We start from the raw sequence: 24,628 nt of genomic DNA, 5'->3' as shown, positions 1-24,628 counted from the left end.
GGACATCATGCTTGGGAGGGTGGAGTGACAGCGCAGGAGGGGAAGGCCCTCTATGAGGTGGATTGATTCAGTGACTGGGATGGTAGTGTCAGATTGGCACAGGACAGAGCAGAGTTTAGGGCTTTTGTACATAGGGTCGCTATGAGTCGCCAGCGACTCGTCAGCACATAACAACAACAAACAACAACATGCATATCATCAGGTGAAAACCATGTCCTGCATTTATGTCTCTTAAAAAATGTATTTGCTATTAATAAGTCATTGTGCAAAATTCAATCATTCTCTTTCCAGCTCCATTTCTGTCTCCAATTTCCATGTTCAAAAAAAAATAGGTGCAGCCCTGGAGGTGCATACCAGTCTATGGCAGGAAATTTGGAGGACAACTACCTGGCCAATTGACAGGAAGACATCCATATTTGTTGCCATGCCCAAAGAAGATTATCCAACACAGTGTGGAAATTATTAAATTCTATCATTGATGTCACATTCAAGCAAAATATTGTTGAAGATCATACAAATATGCTGAGAAAATTCCATTGACGTAGTACTAGCAAAGGTTCAAACTGAGTTAAGAAGAGGCCATGACACCAGGGGATAATTGTTGCCCCACGTGGAAACTGCTCAAATAAAGGACTCCAGGAGAATGGACATGCGGTGCAAAGGAAAGGTGTCCCCCAAGCAGGGCTTGACCGAAGAGCTTGACTTTGACCCCTAAATCAGGTCTGGACATACAGTGTAGGACGAGGTAGACTCACTAACAAAATGTGCATCTATTAGGCCAGGGTCACCATCCCCATCTTACAGATGGGAAAACGCATAGGTAGGTGCATGACAGACTCAGACATGTAGAACACCAGAGACAGGTGAAATACGGGGTGAGGAGACCAGGCTTCTGACCTAAATCTGGCAGTTCTACTCCACAGGCTGCTCAGTGGGGAAATGAGACTGTCTTCTCCCTTTAACTCAACAGCCTTGGACTGTCAACACAAATGCAGATATGGATACAAATGCAGATATGGATACAAATACAGAGGGGGCAGTCCTCCAGGAGATGGTGCCCCGGTGCATTCAACTGCTGAGCAAAAGATAGGAAACGAATCCAGACATTGGCCCCACAGACAAAGTCCTAGCCACCTCCTTCCAATTGGTGCCCATGATTCAAATGCGACTCACAGTGATCCCCTTGTTTCAGTCTGTGGCTCCTGAATCTCAGTATAGCAATTCAGAAAATGGGCTGACGACTCCTGCTTTGGTGAGATGTAGGGTTTCTGATAGCATAGTGGTAAGATCTCAGTGACAGTGAGACACTAATTGTGAAACTGTGGCATTGCTATGGGAGAAACGGTGAAAAGGTATAAGCAGAGAATCACTGACATAAAGGCCTCAGTTAAAGGTTTTTGCTATTCTTGCCAGAAGCTTGATGGAGAAGCTGACTTATAATTTGTCTAAGGCAAACCTTGCTGTATGATTTGTATTTAACTGTTGAACTGAAACCAGATCCTGATCTAACTGAGCCATTATGCCTTGGAATTTGGGCTGAAATCTGGAGTCACATTGGATGATATTCTTTGCCACCTCTACTCTCTGACTTACTTCCCTAATAAACCCCGTTCTCACTACACTGACACTGTGAGTCTGTGAGACAGCAATGATACACAAACTTCTTGTTGCTGCAGTGGCTGTAGAAACCCGAGAGGCTGAACTAGGGGCTCTTTAACTGCTTTCTGCTCGGCTCCTGGGAGGGGCTGTGTTCTTCTCACTTGCTCTGGTTCCTACAGAGAGACTTTCATGTCCCTCTGCCACCGTGGCTCATTTCTCCTCAATCAAGGCCATACAGTTTGAAAATACTTACTATGTGTCAGAAAGCTGGAAAATCACTAGGGATGATGAATGGAGAATTAATGTCCTTGAGCTGTGATGCTTGGGAAGAGAGTTGAATTTACCATGGACTGCCATAAGAAGAAACAGGTTCGTCAAAAGAAGGGAAAGCAGGCTTCTCCTTGAAGGCAAGGATTCTGAAGCTTTTTCTCACATATTTTGAACATGTTGTAAGGAGGGACCAGTCCTTGGAGAGTGACACCATGCTTCACAGGTGCCAGAGATGAAGACTGTCGATTTAATGGATTGATTTCAAGAAATGGGATAGTTGGAGTTGGATTATCAGAGACAATAAGATTGGCACAGGATAGAGCAGGGTTTATGGCTTTTATACATAGGGTTGCTATGAGTCGCAGGACACTCAATGGCACATAACAACAGACAGTGATACATGACAGTGACTCAGACATGGATGTAAGGAACTAGCAAGGAGGAATGTAGCCACGTTCAGCTTTGCTTTGCAAAAATCCTGTTCCCAACTGTTTCACCCTCATGCCCCTTCATTTCTCCCAGCAGATCCGAGCCAGCAGGTGCAGTGTCGAGCCTCCAGGTACCCGAACGGCATAGATTGCTCCTGGACACAGTCCCCAGCTCCAAAGGCCAACATGTCAACCAACTTCATCACCACATACAGGTCAGAGAGCCACAGAGTAGAACAGTCTTTCAGGAGACCCCACAGTTCAGAGAGCAGACTGGGTTCTAGTACCCCTAGAAGTGTCTTTGAAGAAAGTCCTAGTGATCCTTCAGACCCATCAGTCACACAGTACCTTGTGGCGCCCAGATCTGCACTGACACATACGGGATCGGCCTCTGGTTTTATTCTGAGCACATACCAGTTGCCATTTAAAAACAGATGCACACGTTCCAAAGGAATTTTAAATGTTTTACAAAAATGGAAAAAGTGCTAGCTTGGAGCTCTGGTGGCATAGTCCATGAGGAGTGCTGCTGCTGACCCAAAGGTCATACCTCTCTGGAAGTTCAAATCCACTAGCGATTCCAAAGGTCAAAAATAGGCAGTCTCTTCAAATGTGATTTATAGGCTTAGAGACCACGTGGGGGGGGGGGGGAGGGGACTGTCACATCTTCCCAGCAATGAGTTTGATATTTTTTTCAACAATAGAATTTTTTCCCCACACAAGTCAATGACTTAACCTGAATTGTAAATGTTTGTAAAGAGTTTGATCTTTTTTGTTTGTGTGTTTTGAATGAGTTATGTGTCGTCAGAATGCAAACTGGAGAGCCAGTGGTTCAAGTCCACTAGCAGCTCCACAGAAGACAGACATGCAGTTTCATTACTTAATAATTTAAAACTTCAGAATCGGTGGTTGACTTGGAACTCAAGGCTCCTCCAGGGTCTCCAAGGGTCAGGATCTACTCATAGTGATGAGTTTGCTTAGGAATTGCTAAGAGCCTGTGGCTAAATTTAAATTAGGGAAAATAAGATGAAACAAGTCACACCCACATCACTGTTCCATACACATGCCTGGAGGGTGCACACTGCCCTGCCCAAAGAAAACAATGGGAATATTCCAGGACATTCTACCTGATAGTGATGAGGTAATTCTAAGAACATTCCAAGTTCTGAAATCTAAGGAGTCACAGTAATGTACAGATCAGGATGTCCTTGTTTCAGTTTCCAGAGTCTGGGAATCTTGGGCCTCTGGACTACTGGAATTCCACAGGTCGAGGGGTAGACATTCCAGAATCCCTTAGAATGCGAACACTGAAACATCTCCCTGGAGAGGTCCTGTGCCTGCACAGTCCCATGGCAGTGCTAGAGCAGGACACAGTGCCTTTTCCCTGTCCCCTGGCAACTGCAGACCACCAGCCCCTCACAGTGTCCATCTCCTGCAGGGTCGGAATGGAAGACAGCAAGCCCTGCAACCAGTTGATACCTGGCTCCCTCAGTTGTAGCATCTCAGACTTCATGAATTTCTCCAAGTTGCCTCACGTGCTCAGAGTCACTGCCATCCACCCCAGTTGCACCAGCACCACCCTCCTGACCTTTGTGCCTGATGAAATCAGTGAGTGGGGGCATGTGGGGTGGGGGTGGAGGCTTCTAGGGGGTTCTTACACCTCTCTCCTCTCTGTACCTGTCCTCCAATACTGTCCTCTCTATAATCTACGCAGATTCCACCAACTTTGTCCCCAATCCTCCTCTACTTGATTCAGACCTGGTCTCACAGCCCCCACAAGCTCTTCTCTACATGAAAGCCAGAGGGCCCCCATGAGCATGGGAATTCATCCCAGGTCTCTCTGCCAACAGCTCTCTAGGGCACCCACCTCCCTTGGGTAAAACCACAAGTTCTCTCCATGTGCAGGGGACCCCGCACGCCCTGCCCCAATCTCTCCCTGCCCTCCTCTCCTCCTCTCTCCCCTTTTCACTCCACTCCAGACACCAGGGATTCCTCCCTCTTCCTCTAACTCGCCTAGCACATAGTGCAGCAGGGAATTTGCAAAGGTTGCTCCTGCTGCCTGGAAGGCTTTTCCCACAGAGAAATTCTGGCTTCCCCTGCACTTGCTGCAGGTATCTGCACGTATGCCACCTCCTCCGTGAGGCCTTCCCTGAACACCGTGTTAAAACTTGCAAACCCTCATCCACTGCTGGAGTGAATTAAGATGGTGCAACAGCTTGAGGGAAGAGTCAGCAGTTCATCAGAAGGTTAAGCACAGACTTCTGTACAACACCGAAGGAGCCCTGAAGGAATATTGGCTCAAGGACATGGCTGCTAACCCATTGGTTAATTGTTCAAACCCAACAGCAGCTTCCTGGGAGAAATGGTTTCTAATTTAGATCATCAGTTGTCATTATTTGCTGTTGAGTCAGCTTTAACACAGAGACCCTATGTACGACTGAGCAACTCTGTAGCTGGTCCTGAGCCAGCCCCACAGCTGCCACTGTGCTTCACCCCATTGTCACAGTCATCCGCCATTCATTCCAATCCACCTCGTTAAGTGGTTTCCTCCCTTTTGCTCACCGTTGTTTTCCCAAGGCTGGTGTCCTTTCCCAGGGACTGACCCTGTCAGATAACATGCTCAATGTCTATGAGATGAAGTCTCCTGCCATCTTTGCTCTAAGGCACACCCTGACTTCACTTCCTTCAAGACAGATCTTTCTGTTCCACCTGGCAGTCCATGGTGTATTCAATATTGGTTAAGTATCTCCCAATTTAAAGGCATGAATTTCCCTTGAACTTCCTTATTATGTGACTTTCTTATGCATATGTTGTGCTTAAAAAACATTGGTGTCAGGTAGGTTAACCTCAGTCTGTGTGGTGGCATCTTTGCTTGGCCTTAGAAACCATACATGTTGGTTCTCTTTCATCCTAAATGGTAGCTGTCAGTCAGAATTGCCTCACTGGAGGTGGTAATAGAACACTGAAACAGGGTCACACATATGTATGTACCTGAGTGTTCATAGCAACGTTACTCCTAAAACCCAAAATGTAGAAGCAACCTGAACGTCGATCATCAGAAGATGGAGAAACACGATACATCCCAGCTGCCCCAAGAAACCTTGCTCAGTCGTGCAGAAGGTAAAAAACTCTTCAACCCACTGCTCCATGGATGAGGAGGAGGAGTAGGAGCAGCTGGTCACAAAAACCATGTGTCATAAGACTATATTTGCTCATCCTGTCCTGACCGGGGAAACCCATAGAGTGATTAGCGGCTGCCTGGGACGTAGGGCAATGGAGAGTGGCAAGTGGCTGCTGGTGGGTCTGCATTTCCGATGGTGCTGATGAAAATGTTCTAGAATTAGACAGGAGATGATTGTACAACCTGGTGAATGGAAGTAATATCCTGAATTGTATGCAACAATAGGGTAATTTTGGGGGGAGGAGGAACTCACTATCCCTATGGTCTGGGGTTGGGAGGTGGTAAGGTTGGGAGTGAAGGTGGGTCACAGCTTTAAAAAAATTACATTTTAAAATGTCATTTGTTTTTAAATGACAATCCATTCCCAAACTGCTGCCTACTCTGTGTGATCTGCTATCTTCTCTCCTGTTCCTTACCACCTCTTTGATGACTAGAAGTTCCAGGAAGACAGAGCTGGGGTGGTTTCTATCTTAGTTCTGCTTCTGGCCTCTGGGACAGCACTGGATATGCAGTGGGTGATTAATACATACTTATTGGTTGAATGAATGAATGTAACAGGGTCCTGCCTCATTAAATCAAACAATTCTGCAAAGAGAAGGGACGAGAATTAAATGAAGACGCAAAGAGGCTATCGCTGATGGCGAATAGCAAAATTTTATTTTTTTAGACAAAATATATACATAGGGTCGCTATGAGTCGCAGGCAACTCGACGGCACATAACAACAACATATATATATATATATGCTTTTAGTAGTACCTCTGCTATAACAATCGCATTATCTCATGCAGTCCCAAGATGGTGACCGTCTGGTAAAACATTAACTCTTACAAACCTCAGCACAATAAGCACAATACAAAGATGTTTTCCAGAACACCTTATTGTGTGCTTTAAGGACAAATGGTTTCAGTTTATAAAGACACTACATTCTTTAAGGTTTAAGACATTTGGTCATTCTTATATTTTAACATCCTACTTCCTTGAGTTGTTTACTGCCAAGCAGATACTCTAGCCAAGATGGAGTTAGTTTTGCTGATTTTATGGTACAGGGCTTATCTTCCTTTACAAGTTAGCCAGGCCCTAACATGAATGAATGCCTTCTGCTTGTCCATCAGTCAAACCCGACCCTCCGGTGAACATCCGTGTGAGCCGCATCCCTGAAAATTATCTGCGGGTGCAGTGGAATCCTCCTGGATCATGGCCCCTCCCAGAAACGTACAGACTAAAATACCAGCTTCGCTACAGGCGCTGTAAAGCTAAGCACTACTGGCAGGTGAGGAGCATGAGAGGGAGGGCAGAAAGGGGCCTGGAGTGGTACTAGGTATGGCCACCTCAGTAGATGGGATACCACATGTAAACATGGAAGGGTCAGCAGGGCTTGTGCACACTTTGGGGTGAATTGTGTGTAATATAAAGGAAGTCAGCAATCGAACCCCCAGAAGTACACCCACAATATGAAAACTCACCTCCACACATCGCTGTTTCCTGCAGCTCTCTTTGCGAGAGCCAGGAGTAGAACCTGCCCAGGTTCCATCAGCAGGTGGTCTGTCTGCAAAGAAGCATGAAGCCCACCTTGTTGTGATTGTTGGTTCCACCACATCAGTGTTGACTCTTGATGATGTGTGTGTGCCTCGCCATGCCACCCTCATCATGTTCACTGTGCTTGAACCCACTGATCAGTCATGGTGCCATCCACTTCATTGCAGTGCTATTTCTCATGTTTTGTCTGTGCTTGGTTCAGACACTAGCCCCGTCCAGGCCTGTGCCCTCTTCAAAATCTGTTCTGCATCCCAATCCTGGCAGTCACCTGGTCAAACCATCTCTCTGAGTGATTCCTCTCTCATTGACTGACTTTACTTCATCGATCATGAAGTCTTCCTCCAGGGCCTAGCCTCTCCCAATAACATCCTCAGAATAATTCTCCTCCCAGGAGTGTGCTCAGAATAACCGAAGGACTCAGACACATGCACATGCATGTTCAGAAGAGCACAGGTCATGGTGGATAACAGGTGGAAACAAACTGCTGTCCATTCACAGGAGAGAGGCTTTACACAGCACACTCCATTTATACAGAGGATTGCTATTCAGTCATGAAAAGAAATGAAGTCCTGATGTATGCTGGGGCCTGAGACATGATGCCAAGTGAAAACAGCCAGAGACAGAAGACGGATGGCGTGCTGTAAAAATCTCTTTATGTGAAATATCCAGAGTAGGTAAACCCATAAAGACAGAAAACAGATTAAAGTGATAGAGTATAAGAATGTTACTTTGAGGCCTACTATGCGCCGGATATAAGCCATGGGATTTCAACTAACAGAGATGCATGTGAAAGCTGGATCATGAATAAGGAAGACAAAAGCACTTACATCTTTAAACTGGAGCACTGCTGAAGAATATTGAATACACCGTTATGGTGACCAATGCATGAAAACATCTGTCTCAAGGGAAGAGCGGGTTGGATTTTCCTTAGAAGAAAGCATGGTGAGATATCATCACACACACTTGGGGCATGGTATCATGAAGGGCCATTCCCTGGAGAAGTCCATATTCATGAAAAACAGAGGGTCAGCAAAAAAAGAGGACGACACTCATTGACATGGATTAATACACTGGGTGCACCAGTGAGCTCAAGTACAGCTCAGAAGTGCGGGTGAAGGTGGACACTGGAGGGTGAATAGGTTAGGAAGGGAGGGGCCCAAGGGGAGAGTGGGGTGTGTGTGTGTGTGTGTGTGTGTGTGTGTGTGTGTGTGTGTGTGTAATGCTGGTTGAAATGCGGCCAGGTCTCATAGAGGGGAGGACAGAAGGCTGCCTCATGCTCTGCTGTTCAAGTCACCCATTACCCTTCTTTTCCCAGGTGGGCCCCACTGAAGACACCACCTTAACGATCAAGTTGGCTCACTCAAAGGGCAAGTACTGCATCCAGGTCAATGCTCAGCACTACTTGGACTATGGGGAGCCAAGTGAATGGAGTCCTTATACTATTTTCTCCATCACTCCAGGCAAGTAATGGTGTCCTTCCTCCCAGCACCTCTGCAGAGGTGCTCATGAGATAATGCTGTCCTTGACTTCACTGCTGTTTTGCTGGGCTACCTCAGAGCAGTGACTTTAACCTATCTGAGCCTCATTTTTCTCATCTGTGAAATCGGGATGTTCTTTCTCTTTGTCCCACAATGGTGGGCAGTGGAATATGAATGTGAGAGTCTTCATCGCATTTTTAAAAACAATTGTTATTGAAATCCAGAGTTTTCCTCCTTTCAGTGGACATAAATGAAAATCCATTGTACTCTCAGAAATGGGCTCTGTCCTCTGAAAGACGAGATGACAGCGACAAACAAGACAAAGACACAACAGATTTCTGTTCTCCTAGGATTAGTGCTGACCATGGGGGCTGGGAAAAGAGATCTGGGGCTGGGGGAACAGGGCTCTGAATGTTTCTCTGAGGAGAAGATGTGGCAGTAAGGCCTTGAAGATCAGAGAATGTTCAAGGGCTTGTCTGCATTTCATTTCTATCCAACTCAAAGAGAGACCAGCCCTGAGTATCCTTCTTGGCCAGTAGAATAATGCCCCTCAAAGATGTCCTTGTCATAATCACCAGAACCTGCATGCAAGACAAAAGGGACTCTGCTAATGTGATTAAAGTGAGGTTCTTAGTACCCGGGATTATTCTGGATTATCAACAGATGTAATCACAAGGGAGACAAGATGTTTTGTCATGGATTGAATTGTATCCCTCCCTGATACATGTCAATGTGGATGGACTGTGATTTCCAGTGGTACAAAAGCTAAACAATCCTGTACCGTCTCCTTTGGTGAGCTGACATGATCCCCACTGTAAGAAGACTGGTGTCAGATGCAGTCCCATCACTCAGGTCACAGCCTTGTAAGGGGCACTTCCCTGGATATGGTCTGTATCACCTCTTATTTAACATGAGATTAAAAGAGAGGGAAGCAAGCAGAGAAAAGGGCCCTCCAGAAAGAAGACCTGGGAGAAGAGTGAGTGCATGTTGGGAATAGGAGTCACTGTGCTGAGAACCTTCTATACCCAAGGGGAAACTGATGTCAAGTCATATGGATCTCCAAGGAATGCTGAGCCTATAGATGTTGGAAAGAGACAAGGACGTCCCATAACGATGCTGGAGAGAGAAAGCCTTCCCTCAAGTCAGTGTCCTGGATGCAGCAGGAGTCAGAGCAGGAAATGTGAGCAAGGACTCAGAGCTGAGAACCATGTAGAACCATAAGCCAAGGAAATCAGATGGTCTCTAGAAAGTAGAAATGACAAGGACATTTATCCACCCTGGAGCCACTAAGAGAATAAAGCTACCCACTCCATGCTTCTGATTCTGAGTTTATAACACTGAACTTTTGTTTTTTGTGAAGCCCCTACATTTTTGGTGATATATTACAGAGACAGTCAACAGTTCATATGCTGTGTAACACGGGACACTCTCCAGCACTTCCTACATAGCCTTCATTTATTTTCTAGAATATTTAGTTGCTGTTTTATTGTCGGTTGCCATTGTTCAAATTTCAAGCCATAATATTCCATTTGACACAGGTTTTCTTAGCTGCAATTAATGTATTCATTAGAAAAAACTTTTTTAATGATATAAATGATATAAACTTTATACATGATGTTACTGGATGAAATACACAGAAATGATGTAGATTAATTCTTTGGGAAGAGATGTTGGAGGAAAGTTCCTGTAAGAAGGACCATCAGAAAGTTTTTCAAAAACACGGATCATGAGACTTCATCTAATAGATATTTGGACACATGATCAGGAGGGACTCATGCCTAGGGAAAGACATCGTACTTGGTTATGTTCGGGAAGACACTCAGAGAGGCAGAGTGATGCAGTCTAGGCAACGTTGGGGTAGAACAGGAACATCTGTGAGGATGACGCAGGACCAGCCAGTAAAGCACTGTGATGCACATAAAGTAGAGAATGTAAACTGATTCGGTGGAACCTAAGAACGAGAATTGTTACAGAAGTACAACCCCAGGTCTTTCTCCCTCAAAATGGTCAACATTTTGTTTGGACCACCGTACTATTTACTATCCCCCGAAAAGATCCTAACAAGACTTGGTGGCATAATGCCACAGTCTGGAGCTATTAACCAAAATGACAGTAGTTTAAATCCACCAGCTGCTCCGTGGGAGAGAGATGAGGCATATTCCTCCTAATAACATGTAAAGAGAGACAAAGTTTTACCATCCTTGCCTCTTATGAATACCCTGCTTGCCCTTTCTCTAAAATATGTTTGTTCTTTCTCCAATCGATGGGATATTCAGAACTCTTCTCTAACATCACAACACATAGACATCAATTCTTTTATAATTTCTATTCATTGTTAGATTTTCTTAGGCAGACAGAGTAAATCACAGAAAAGATAATGGTTTCATCAGGTGCACCCTAGTTTTTAAACTGGCATCATAGCTCCTTAACACCATCTGCTGTATCACAAGATGGCATGAAGGCCTCAGATAGAATATTCCCCTAATGCAGCATGACTTTTGATTTCTTGACTGTTAGTACCAAGGGTGTGGACTGGAGTTCCAAACAAGGAGAAATCATTGGCAACTTCAATCTTTTCAACATCATGCCTGGCAGATATATGATAGAATGTGAAATGTGAAGAAATTGAGATTGTTAACAACTATATTTTGCTTCATAATAAACACTCTTGGTAGCAGCCGCCAGGAAATAAAAAGATGAATTGTCTGGGACCTCTCCAGATTACTGAAGGGCAACGACTCAGTCTGGAAACTAAGTTGTGCCTGATCCAGGCCATCATCTTCACAATTACTTGTTATGTATTAGAAAGCTGGACAATGACAAGAGATTACACAAAGAGAATTGATGCCTTTGAGCTGTGGTGCTGGAGAAGCATTTTGATTGTACCATGAACGGCCAGAACAATCAAGTTTGTCCTGGAGAGGGTGAACTCAACTGTTCCTTGGAGGCAAGAATTTCGAGGCTTTGTCTGGCATCCTTTGGGCATGTTGCAAGGATGGAGTAGTCCTTGGAGAGGGACATCATGCTTGGGAGGGTGAAGGGACAGTGCAAAAAGAGGAAGGACCTCAATTTGATAGATTGATTTCAGTAACTGGGATAGTTGGAATAGGAGTGTCAGAGACAATAACATTGACAGGGTTTAGGGCCCCCATATATGTGACAATGGAACTGTGCACCATTGAGGTTTCAGTGGCTCAGAGCTTTCAGAAGTGGATTACCAGGCCTGTCTTCCAATAAACCCCTGAGTGAGTACACAAACCACCATGGAAAGGTTTAAAGTGGCAACAAAAAATTTATAATGTTGGCAAAGCATGTGGAAGTTGTTGATTGCCTTTGAGTTGAGAATGACTCAAAGCAAGACTATGGAAAAAAAGGCTTGAAGCCACTCTACAAATATAGACATTTATCAAACTTCACAGAATGTCTGGAGGCATGTTACTTACGAAGTGGTTGCCACTCCTGCTTCCATGATAAAATCTATTATCCAGCGTTTGGGTTAAAAAATCAGGATCAAGGTAGGAGACCAAAAAGTAATGATGAACAAAATATGAGGATTTTTCAGGAAAAAATTATCAAGGATTGATTGTGTCCCCTGGAAATACATGTCAATCTCTCTGACCGAGGAGTCTTGAGGGTTCAGCTATTATGTAAGGGTCACCACTGTTCAGTCAGCAGGTATAAAAATGTTGAGGGTGGAATGCAACATCTTTAATCCCACACTCCCCTGAGCTGATATCAGGGACTTTCAGTAGACCCAGAACCCCACAGGTTTCCATGAGTCTGATTCAGTGGCTTAGAAGCTCGTGTCTGGGTCCCCCTCAGTGGCCATCTCTCACTGCAATCAATTTCTGTGGGTCATCCTGTCTCTCTGTGTCCCTGCCTGTCTCTCCTACCCTGAGTGTCTTCTTGTGGTCTGTCCTGTGTCTCTGCCTCTCTTCCCCCACCCCCTGCCCCATTGTGTCTCTCCTCCCTATGTCTCTCTCTCTCTCTCTCTCTCTCTCTCTCTCTCTCTCTCTCTCTCTCTCTCTCTCTCCTGTCTCTGCATCTGTGTCTGCTTATATATCTGTAGATCTCTCTGAGTTTCTGTGTCTCTATATGTCAGTCTCTCCATTGGTGTCTCTGTATCCCTGGCATATATCCTCTCTGTGACTCTTCTCTTGTCTCTCTCTTCATATCTGATCTGCATCTATTTCTATTTGTATGGTTGTTTTAAGTTGCAAAACTGAGACATGCTATGGGGAAAAACCTTGAATGATCCAGGAAGCATCAAAAGAAGGTAGAAAAAAAGACATGGGGTTGTTGTACTATAAAGACCTGGGCGACACTATAACATTTCAGAAAACAGCATATGATAAAGAGCCACTGGTCATGAATGAAGAATTTTAAGCTGCATTGAAGGTACTGAAATAAGAAAAATAAGTTTCCAGAAATCAATGGGATACCAATTGACATGTTCCAAATAGTAGATGCAGCCCTGGAGGTGCACACCAGTCTATGCCAGGAAATGTGGAGGACAGCTACCTGGGCAACTGACAGGAAGACATCTATATTTGTTCCCATGCCCAAAGAAGATTATCCAACACTGTGTGGAAATTATTGAACTCTATCATTAATATCACGTTGAAGCAAGATATTGTTGAAGATCATACAAATACAGTGAGAATATTCCATTGGCATAGTACTAGCAAAGGTTCAACCTGAGTTGAGAAGAGGCCATGACACCAGGGGATAATTGTTGTCCCACATGGATCTTGCTCAAATAAAGGACTCACGGAGAACGGCTGCTGGTGTTCTATTGACTATGTAAAGACAATTGACTGTGTGAATCATAACAAACTGCGGCTAACATTGAAAAGAACAGACATTTCAGAATATTTAATAACATTTATAAGAAATCGATGCCTAGACTAGAAGCTGATGTCCGAACAGAGCAAGGAAAGACTGAATGCTTTAAAATCAGGAAAGCTGTGCTTAATGGCTGTATTATCTCTCCAAATCTATTCAATCTGTATGCTGAGCATGTGATTCCAGATGCTGGACTCACAGCACTGCTCAGAGAGTCTCAGGATAAACCCATATCTGGCCATGGACTAGTAACATGATATTTGCCCTAAGGTGCTAAGAGATAAAGAAAGAGGCAGGGGGCTCTGAGATGCTGCTGTGAGTGTGTGTGTGTGTGTGTGTGTGTGTGTGTGTGTGTGTGTTACTTTTCATAGATTTTTTTTTGTAAAGACTGTATATACAGGGGAGCTCTGGTGGCCTACTGCAAAAGGGAGTTTCTTAAGGGGTGTCTTACTCAGAGGCAAAGCCCCAGAGAGTGGCAGGGCAGACTTGAGTCTCAGTGGCCATAGCAGGGGTTCAGAGCCAGGGCTCCAGAAAGTCTATGCCACCCCTATAAGTAATTGTGATGTTAACCTCAAAATTGGCTACTTTTTTCTTTTTTTTTCATTACAATTAGCCTTCTTCGGGCTCTTAACTCTAGACACATGTTCTTGGAAATCATGGACAGCCTGTGGGACTGGGATAAGAGGAAAAGTGCTTCCCACGTTGGACAGAAAGACGTGAGGAGAGCAAGACTTGTGGCAACAATACTTGAGGGAGCCTGGAGCAAGACCATAGTGAGATTAAGACTCTGATGGTGCAGAGAATGTGGCATTGCTGTAGGGGAAAGTGTGGCAAGGTATAAGCAGAGGATCCCAGAAATAAAGGCCCCAGTTAAAGGTTTTTGCTATTCTTGCCAGATGCTTGAAGGAGAAGTTGACTTATAACTGTTCTCAAGCAAATCTTGCTCTATGATTTGGATTTGACAGTGGAACTGAAATCAGAACCTCAACTGAGAATCTGTGCCTTGGAATTGGAGCTGAAACCTGCACTTGCATTGGGTGATATTAGTTACCTCCTCTAACCTCCAATTTACTTCCCAAATAAACCCTGTTCTCAGTACTGCAGCTGTGAGTCTGTGAGTCAGGAACAGACAGACAAACCTCTTGCTGCTGCTGTAGCGGTAGAAACCCGATGGTGCTGGTCTAGGGGCTCTTTTCTGTTTTCTGCTCTCCTGCTGGGAGGGGCTGTGTTCTTCTCAATTGCTCTGGTTCTCACAGAGACAGCTTCATGCCCCTCTGCCTCATTTTCCCTCTATCAAGGCCATAATATTTGCAATTATTTGCTATGCATCAGAAAGCTGAACAATCACTAAAGAAGATATAAGGAGAATTGATGCCTTTGAGCTGTGGTGCTGGAGAAGAGTGTTGACTATAACACGGACTGCAAGCAGAAGGAACAGGTTCTTCTAAAGAGGGTGAAACTGGGCTGTTCCTTGGAGGCAAGGATTCTGAAGCTTCGTCTGACATAATAAGAACATTTTCCAAAAGGAACATCATGCTTGGAAGGGTGGAGGGACAGCGTAGGAGAGAAGACCCACGATTGAGTAGATTGATTTCAGTAACTGGGATAGTTAGTATAAGAGTGTCAGAGACAATAATTGGCACAGGATAGAACAAGGTTTAGGGCTTTTATACATCGGGTTGCTATGAGTTGCAGGCCACTCGATTACACATTACAACAACACAAAGTGATACATGACAGTGACTTAGACATGGATGTAAGCTACCAGCAAGGAGGAACATAGCCCCATTCAGCTTTGCTTTGCAAAAAACCTGTTCACAGCAGTCTCACCCTTATGACTCTTCCTTTCTCCCAGCAGATCAAAGCCTGAAGGTGCAGTGTCGATCCTCCAACTATCCGGTCAGCATAGAATGCTCCTGGATACAGTCCCCAGCTCCAATGGCCAACACACCCACCAAATTCATCACCACATACAGGTCAGAGAGCCACAGGGGAGAGAAGCCTTCGTGGAGACCCCACAGTTCTGAGATCAGGCTGGGTTCCAGGGCGTCGGAAGAAATGCCTGGTGATCCTTCAGATGCAGCAGCCACTCAGTTCTTTATGGGGCCTAGTTCTGTACAGACACACATGGGGTTGGCTGCTGGTTTTAGTCTGAGCTCATACAATTTTCCATTGAAAAACATAAGCACAAGTTCTAAACGAACTTTAAAGTGTTTTACAATAACAAATAATGTACTAGTTTGGAGCTCTGGTGGCAGAGCCCATGAGGAGTGCAGCTGCTGACCCAAAGACCATGCTTCCCTGAAGGTTTGAATCCACGAAAGATTCCAAAGGTCACAGATAGGCAGTCTCCTCAAATGTAATTTACAGACTCAGAGACCTGACAGGAGGCAGAGGGTTGTCAAATCTGAGACCCCTCTATCTTGCCAGCAATGAGTTTGATATTTTTTGTTTATGTGTTTTGAATGTGTTAAGTGGCTGGATGATACCTGATAGGTCAGTTCTGTCCACGAGCTGCTACAAAAAAGACAGATGAGCAGTTTCCTCTCTTAATGATTTTTTTATAACTTCAGTATCACGTGGTAGTCTTAGAACTCACAGAGCAGGGAGATACACAGGGTCATCAAGGGTCTCTGAGAGTCAGACCTCAGACCTGGTCCTCCAGGGTGTCAAAGGGACAGAATTGACTCAATAGTGATGGGTTTGGCTTATGAAGTATGAAAAGCCTGTGGAAAATTTAAGTTAAAGAAAATGAAATGAAATGAGGTCACACCCAGAGGCACTGGCTGCAACACTCCTGCATCACAAGTGTTCCATACCCACACCTGGGTGGTGCCTTCTCCTCTGCCCAAAGAAAACGAGAACATTCCAGAAAATTCCACCTGATAGTGATGAAGTCTAATTCTAAGAACATTCCAAGTTCTGAAATCTGGGGAGTCACAGAAATGTATAGACCAGGATGCCCATGTTTCAGATTCCAGAGTCTGGGAATCTCTAGACCTCTGGACTATTGGAATTCCACAGGTGGGGGGTAGACATTCCAGAATCCCTTGGAATCCAAACACTCCAGCATATCCTTAGGGATGTCCGGTGACCTCGCAGCCACAGGGAAGGGCTAGAGCAGGACACATAGCCTTGTCCCTGTCGCCTGATAATCACAGACTGGCAGCCACTCAGAGCGCCCATCTCCTGCAGGGTTGGAAAGGAAGACAACAAGCCTTGCTACCAGTTGATACCTGGCTCTCACACATGCACCATCTTGGATTTCGTGAAGTTCTCCAAGTTGCTTCACAAGCTCAATGTCACAGCCATCCACCCCGGGGGCGTCAGCACCACACTCCTGTCCTTTGTGCCTGATGAAATCAGTGAGTGGGGGCATGTGAGGTGGGGGTGGAGGCTATCAAAGGGTTCTTGATCCTCCCTCCTCTCTCTACCCGCCCTCCAATCCTGTTCTCTCTATAATCTATGCAGATTCTGCCCACTTCATCCCCACTCCTCCTCCACTTAGTCCAGCCCTGGTCTCACATCCCCACAAGGTTTTTGTCCTGCGACTGCTAGAGGGCGCACATGAGCATGGAAATTTGTCCCTGCTCTCTCTGCCACAGCCCTCCAGGGCAACAGCTTTCCTGGAGTAAAACCCCAATGCATTTCCGTGTTCAGGCGACCCTGCACAGCCTGCCCCATTCCCTCTCTGCCCTCCCCTCCTTATCTCTCCTCTCTTCATTCCACTCCAACCACCCAAGCTTCCTCCCAATTCCTCTAACTTGCACAGCCCATAGTGCCACAGGGACTTTACACAGGCTGCTCCCGCTGTCTGGAAGGCTTTTCCCAAAGAGAAAGTCTGGCTTCCCCTGCACTTGACGCAAGTTCTGCACATTTGCCACTTCCTCCATGGGGCCTTCCCTGAGCACTGTGTTAAAACTTGCAAACCCTCATCCACTGCTGGTGGGAAAGCAAAGCATGAGCTTTAGGGAAGAGTCGGCAGTTCATCAGAAGGCTAATCACAGACTTCTATACGACACAGAAGGAGCCCTGAAGGCACAGCAGCTCAAGCACCTGGCTGCTAACCCAATGAGGGTTCTTCAAACCCACAAGCAGCTTCCCTGGAGAAAGTGTCTCTAATTTAGATCATCAGTTGTTTGCTGTTGAATCAGCTTTAACACAGAGGCCCCATGTACGACTGAGCGACACTGTGTCTGGTCCTGAGCCAGCCCCACAGCTGCTGCTTGTTTCACCCCATTGTCGCAGTCTTCGATCATTCATTCCAACCTACTTCATTAAGAGGTTTCCTCACTTTTGTTGACCCACTCTTTTTCCACGGTTGGTGTGCTTTCTCATGTACTGGCCCTAGCTGACAATATGCCCAAAGTGTCTGTGAGATGAAGTCTCCTGCCCTCTCATTCTAAGGAGCACTCTGACTTCATTTCCTCCAGACAGATCTGTCTGTTCCGTCTGGCAGTCCGTGGTGTATTCAATATTCTTCAACAATCTCTCAATTCAAAGGCATAAATTTCCCTTGATCTTCCTTATTACCTAACTTTCTCATGTATATGTGGCAGTTAAAAATACATTGGTGTCAGGTAGGTGCAGCTTAGTCTGTGTGGTGCCATCCTTGCTTGGCCTTGGAAACCCTAAGTTTCGGTTCTCCTCCTTTCTAAAGGGTAGCTGTCAGTCAGAGTTGCCTCACTGGAAGTGTTAATAGAACACTGAAACAGGGTCACACTTAAGTATGTACCTGAGTGTTCATAGCAACATTACTCCCAAAACCCAAAATGTCAAAGCAACCTGAATGTCCATCATCACAAGATGGAGAAGCACGATGTGTCCAGCTGCCCCATGGACTGTTACTCAGTCGTGCAGAGGGCAGAAGCTCTGGAATGCGCTGCTCCATGCAGGAGGAGCAGGAGTAGAAGCAGCCGGTCACAAAGAACCACGTGTTGTATGAGTCGACTTCGTCACAGCATTGAGAAGAGGCAAACCGCAATGAGAGGCTGCCTGGGTCTTAGGGCAATGGAGAGTGGGCAGTGGCTCTTGGTGGTTCTGCGTTTCTTTTGGGGCTATTGAAAATGTTCTAGAATTAGACCTGAGATGATTGTACAACCTAGTGAATGAATGTAATACCCTGAATTGTATGCTACAAAAGGGTGACTTTGGGTGAGTGGGGTACTCACTGCCCCTATGGGCCACCAAGGGCATGTGTGAGCACGGGAAAGAGGATGGGTCACATATTTTTTTTTTTTAAAAAAAATCACGTCTTAAAATGTAATTTGTTTTCAAAACGACAACCCACTCCCAAACTTTGCTGCTGGCTCTGTGTGAGCTGCTGTATCCTCTCCTGTTTCTCACTGTCTCTTTGACAAGTAGAAGCTCCAGGAGGACAGAGCTGGGTGGTTTCTGTCAGTTACTTCTGTGTCTGGCTGGGACAACACTGGACATTCAGGGGGTTCTCAATACATAATTGTTGGTTGAATCGATGAATGAAGGCCTTCTTGTCCTTCAGTCAAACCGGACCCTCCAGTGATCACCAGCGTGAGCCCCATTCTTGGGAATCAACTGCAGGTGCAGTGGAATCCTCCTGTGTCTTGGCTCCTCCCAGAAACATACAAACTCAAATACCAGCTTCGCTACAAGCTCTGCAATGCTAAGCACTTCCTGCAGGTGAGGAGCAGGGGGGGGGGGAAGGGTAGGGCAGAAAGGGGCCTGGAGTGGTACTGGGTATGGCATCTACCCAGTAGATGAGACATGACATGCAAACTGTGAACGGTCCGCAGAGCTTGTGTGCACTGTGGGGTGACTGGTGTGTAATATAAAGGAAGTCAGCAATTTCACCCCCAGCAGTCCACCCACAAAATGAAAATGCACCTCTGTACATGGGAGTTCCCTGCAGGTCTCTGTGTGAGCCAGGAGTAGGACCTGCCCAGGGACTATCAGCAGGTGGTTTGTCTGCAGAGAAGCATGAAGCCCACCTTGTTGCGACTGTTGACTCCTTGTTGTCAGTGTCGACTCTTCATGGCCCTGTGTGTGCCCTCCCCGTGCCGCAATCACCAAAGTAATTTTACTCCCAGGAGGGTGCTCAGAATAAGTGAAGGTCGGACACATGTACATGTGTGTTCAGAAGAGCATGAGTCACTGTGGCTAACAGGTGGAAACAACCTGCTGTCCATTCAGTGGAGAGTGGTTTTACACAGCGCACTCCATTTATACAGAGGATTGTTATTAGTCCATGTAATGAAATGAGATCCTGATACATGTTGGGCCTGAGACATGATGCCAAGTGAAAACGGTTAGGTAGAGAAAATGGATGGCATGCTCTGTTAGACCATTTTGGAGAAATATCCAGAGAAAGTGAACCCATAGAGACAGGAAACAGATGAAAGTAATAGAGAGAAAGGATGTTACTTTGAGGACTAAAGTGCACCGGACACAGCTATGAGACTTCAACTGCCCCTTATACTTGTGAAAGCTGGACAATGAATAATGATTAAAGAACTGAAACCTTTGAACAGGAGTGCTGGTGAAGAATATTGAATCCACTGTGGGATGACCAAAGCATGAACACATCTGTCTCGAGAGAAGTGCAGCTCGAATTTTCCTTAGAAGAAAGGATGGTGAGATTTCATCACACACTTCAGGAATGGTATCATGAAGGGCCATTCCCTGGAGAAGCCCATCATGTGTGAAAAACAGAAGGTCAGCAAAAATAAGGAAGACACTCATGGGCATGGATTGACACAGTGGATGCAGCAATGGGCTCAATTACAGCTGAGATGTGTGTGTGTGTGTGTGTGTGTGTGTGTGTGTGTGTGTGTGTGTATGAGAGAGAGAGAGAGAGAGAGAGAGAGAGAGAGAAATGCTGGTTGGAACGAGGTCAGATCGCATAGAGGGGAGGACAGAGGACTGCCTCATGCTCTGCTATTAAGTCACCCATCCCCTCTCTGTTCTCAGATGGGCCCCACTCAAGACACCACCTTAATCATTAAATCGCTGCAGCCGAAGAGCAAGTACTGCATCCAAGTCAATGCTCAGCATGGCTTTGGCTACGGGGAGCCAAGTGAATGGAGTCCTTCATCCATTTATCCCAACACTCCAGGGAACTAGTGCTATTTTTCCTCTCAGCAACCTCAAAAATGTGCTCCTGGGGCCACGCTGGCCTGGATTCAAGTTCCTGACTTTGCTGCTTTGTTACTGGGCTACCTCAGATCAGGACTTTACCATCTCTGAGCGTCAGTTTTCTCCTCTGTGAAATGAAGATATTCTTCCTCTGTGTCCCACAGTGGTGGAGAGTGAAATGTGAATGTGAGTGTTTTCATCACTTTATTAAAAAAGCAACAATTGTTATTGGAATCCAGAGTTTTTTCTCCTTTCGTTCAATGGACACGAATTAGAATTCACTGAACTCTCAGACCTGGGCTCTGTCCTCTGGAAGGCAAGAGACACAACCAATTGCTGTTCTTCTGGGGTTAGTGCTGACCATAGGGGCTGGGAGCGAGAGTACCTGGGGCTGGGAAAGCTGGGCTTGGAAGGTTTCTCTGAGCAGAACACGGGTCAGCAAGGCTTTGAAATTCAGAGAATGTCCAAGGGCTTGTCAGCATTTCATTTATGTCCAACTCAAAGAGAGGCCGGCTCTGGGTATCCATCTTCACCAGTAGAATAATGACCCTTAAAGACGTCCTTGTCACTGTCTTCAGAACCTGAATGAAAGGCAAAAGGGACTCTCCTGATGCAATTAAAGTATAGATCTTGGTACAGGGGATTATTCTGGATTATAGAGTGATGTAATCACTAGGGCTCCTATAATAGGGCAAAGCTGGGCACAACTTGGTTGGTGGCGGGAAGCTTGGAAGGGCAGAAGGCCTGCAAAAGACAAGACACCTCATCCGAGCTAAAACCCCCCACCCGAACAGGTAAAGTGGAGGCTCCAAAGCTGCAGGCAACTGGGTCAGGCCCTCGGGCCAAGAAGAAACTTCTACGCACCAATTCCACAGAGCACATCATCTCCATTAGGGACACATTATCACTAAACTTAGGAGACTCTGGTCACAGCATAAGAAACTGTTAGCAGCTGATTAATCTGGAATCACAGAAACCAAGGAAGCTTTAGACATAAGCTATTGTTTCAAGGCCTTGACAATGGGAGATAGGTGATGAAGGGAGTGGGTAGAAGTGGAGGAGTATCTTGATGGATGGTGGAGAAAAGAAATAAGTGGATCAGGGCACCTGAGCCAAGGGCAGGGACAACACCGAAACTAATGGTTAATTCCACAGTAAGGGATATCTTTTCTCTTTTTCTGTAAAATGCTTATCTGTTGGGTACTTCTCTAGATCTGAACATTCAGATTGACATACACTAGGAAGAAGGATTGGCCATCCACTTCCAAAATAGCAAGCCTCCGAAAACCCTATGTACAACAGAACACACAAAGAATGACAGAAGGGCAACTGAGTAGTTTGGAAATACAAAGGAATAGGAACAGTTGTAAGCAGACACTAGTGATTAAAACATGGAATGTGAGATGCAAGCAAGATTCTGCTGAAGATTATCCAAAAATGATTGGAACAGCTTATCAGCAGAGAACTGCCAGAAGTCCAGGGTGGGTTTAGAAGGGTTTGTGGTACTAGGGATACTGTAGCTAATGTCAGATGGATATTGGCTGAAAGCAGGGAGTACCAGAGGAATGTCTCTCTGTGCTTCATTGATTATGCAAAGATGTTTGACTGTGTGGACCATAACAAACTGTGGCTGACTCTGAGAAGAAATACCTACTAGGGAGATATATTATTAGGCAAAACTTTATAAAGCCAATGAACTACTTTTAACAAGAGAATATTAGAAACATATGCCCAATAGCTGGTATGATTTGCTATTCTGCACCTTCGTCCTGTCAAAGTGTGGCCTCTTTGAACTCATCTCGGGGTTTCACATTTCTGGAGGGCACCCACAGCACTTCTGAACCTGTGGATATAAAAGCAAACCCTCACACCCCACCTAATGACAAACACCTTTTTCGATTCATTAGTTAGAAATTGCTGATAATATATAGGCTGATTCAATTCTTTAGAGGATTGTAATACCCAATGTCTTTCTGCTGAAGTTTCTCCTTGTTCATTGTTGTTGTTGTTGTTATGTGCCATCAAGTCGCTTGAGACTCATAGCGACCCTATGTACAACAGCGCTGAACTCTGCTCTGTCCTGTGCCAATCACACTGTCTCTGACACACCCAAGCCGATTGTCCCAGTCACTGAATCAACCCACCTCATAGAGGGCCTTGCCCTCCTGCACTGTCCCTCCACCCTCCCAAGCATGATGTCCTTCTCCAAGGACCGGTCTCTCCTCACAACATGTCCAAAGTATGTTAGGTGGAGCCTCAGAATCCTTGCCTCCAAGGAGACACCCAGTTTAACCCTTTCCAAGATGAATCTGTTTGTTTTCCTAGCAGTTCATGGTACTCTCAATACTCTTCTCCAACACCACAGCTCAAAGGCATCAATTCTCCTTCTCTCCTCCTTGATCATTGTCCAACTCTCTGATGCATTACAAGTGATTGTGAAGATCATGGCCTGTATCAGATGCACCTTAGTCTCCAGAGAGACACCCTTGCTCTTCAATACTTTGGAAAGGTCCTAACAGAAGACTTTCCCCATTTAAAATATTTAAAGTAAATAAAGCTTTTTGTAAAAGAGTTTGAAGGCATGAATCGTATCTCCACCCTTCTGTGTCTTCAACATAGTTTATAAAGTCAAATTAGCCCTTTCTATTATAGCTTGTCCTGCAATAACATAGTAACAGCATATAATTCAACTAATTTTATAACCTGCATAATCCATTTTAACTGATAGTATTCAATTAGTTTATTTACCTGATTTCCCTTTGTATTAAAAAACACTTTCTACTTTATCCCAGGCTTGCATACAGCAAAGCCTGACTTGTACAGTCACAGCAGCATAATATTGTAACTGAGCTCGTACTCCAAGCCATTGACCTTTCCCCAACAATTGATCAGCAGTAACAGTAACAGGAGGATTTCTAGATAAATTAATCCTCTCCATATTTGTAGCTACATCAGTCCACCAAGTTCTAAACCGTAAATATGCTCCAGATTCCAAAACCCTCCTGACCATGGACTCCCAATCATAAGGGATTAATCTAAATTCTGTAGCTAATCCTTGTAATATGCCTCTTACACAGGGAGAATGCATACCATAAGGAACTATGGCTTGCTTTAATTCTTTAATAGTCTTATAAGATAACGACTGATGTTGATACAATTGAAACCCTTGGGGGTATTCTTGTTCAGGAGGCATATCCTGAATTGTTACTGGAAACACAGAAGCTCCTTTCCCCCAATTAGATAAATCATCTTGCTTTGCCTGTTACAAGACCCTAGACATGGCTGTTAAAAACTTCTCAAAAGTAGTCACTCCCACCAGAGCATGATTCATATTACTAAATAACATGGAATCTGGAACAGTTGCTGCTGAAGGTGCTGTATGTTTACTTCGGTAATATACCTCATTCCCAAAGAAGGGCGACCCAACTGAGTGCAGAAACTACAGAACAATATCATTGATTTCACATGCAAGGAAGATTCTACTGAAGATTATCCAAAAACGACTGGAACAGTACATCAGCAGAGAACTTCCAGAAGTCCAGGCTGGGTTTACAAGGGGTCGTGGTACTAGGGATATTGTAGCTGATGTTAGATGGATCTTAGCTGAAAGCAGAGAATACCAGAAGAATGTCTATCTGTGTTTCATTGATTATGCAAAGGCATTTGACTGCGTGGATCATAACAAACTGTGTCTGACTCTGAGAAGAATGGGAATCCCAGAACATTTAATCGTGCTAATGCGAAACCTATACTTGGACCAAGAGGCAGTCGTCAGAACAGAAGAGGGCAACACTGCATGGTTCAAAATTGGGAAGGGTGTACGTCAGGGATGTGTCCTGTCTCCATACCTTTTCAACCTGTATGCAGAGCAGATTATCCGAGAGGCGGGGCTCTATGAGGAGAGGCGTGGTGTTAGGATTGGTGGACGATCTATCAACAATCTGCGTTATGCAGATGACACAACCTTGCTTGCTGAAACTGAGGAGGGCCTCATGCACTTACTGCAGAAGGTCAAGGACTGCAGCCTTCAATATGGACTGAGGCTCAATGTCAAGAAGACAAAAATTCTCACCACTGGACCAATTGGTAGCATCAGGATGGATGGCGAAGAGATTGGAATTGTTCACAGCTTCAGTTTCCTCGGCTCCACGGTCAACACTCTTGGCACCAGTAGCCAGGAAA

At 45.2% G+C, this 24,628-nt stretch overlaps 1 protein-coding gene across 1 annotated transcript in view; it reads left to right on the top strand.

Annotated features, from left to right (window-relative positions):
- The window catches only part of LOC102860495, a 69,259-nt gene that overhangs the window by 41,048 nt on the left and 3,583 nt on the right, over positions 1 to 24,628 (top strand). The window contains exons 12-19 of the mRNA XM_006902157.1: positions 2,395 to 2,512; positions 3,733 to 3,902; positions 6,590 to 6,747; positions 8,329 to 8,434; positions 15,195 to 15,312; positions 16,532 to 16,701; positions 18,933 to 18,994; positions 20,282 to 20,387. Coding sequence (XP_006902219.1) covers positions 2,395 to 2,512; positions 3,733 to 3,902; positions 6,590 to 6,747; positions 8,329 to 8,434; positions 15,195 to 15,312; positions 16,532 to 16,701; positions 18,933 to 18,994; positions 20,282 to 20,387 — 1,008 coding nt within the window. The remainder of the gene's footprint in view (positions 1 to 2,394; positions 2,513 to 3,732; positions 3,903 to 6,589; positions 6,748 to 8,328; positions 8,435 to 15,194; positions 15,313 to 16,531; positions 16,702 to 18,932; positions 18,995 to 20,281; positions 20,388 to 24,628) is intronic.

Source organism: Elephantulus edwardii, unplaced genomic scaffold (genome assembly GCF_000299155.1).
Source record: "Elephantulus edwardii isolate Elephantulus edwardi_28Jun2011 unplaced genomic scaffold, EleEdw1.0 scaffold00374, whole genome shotgun sequence".
Taxonomy (NCBI): domain Eukaryota; kingdom Metazoa; phylum Chordata; class Mammalia; order Macroscelidea; family Macroscelididae; genus Elephantulus; species Elephantulus edwardii.
This window is presented reverse-complemented; position numbering and strand designations above follow the sequence as displayed.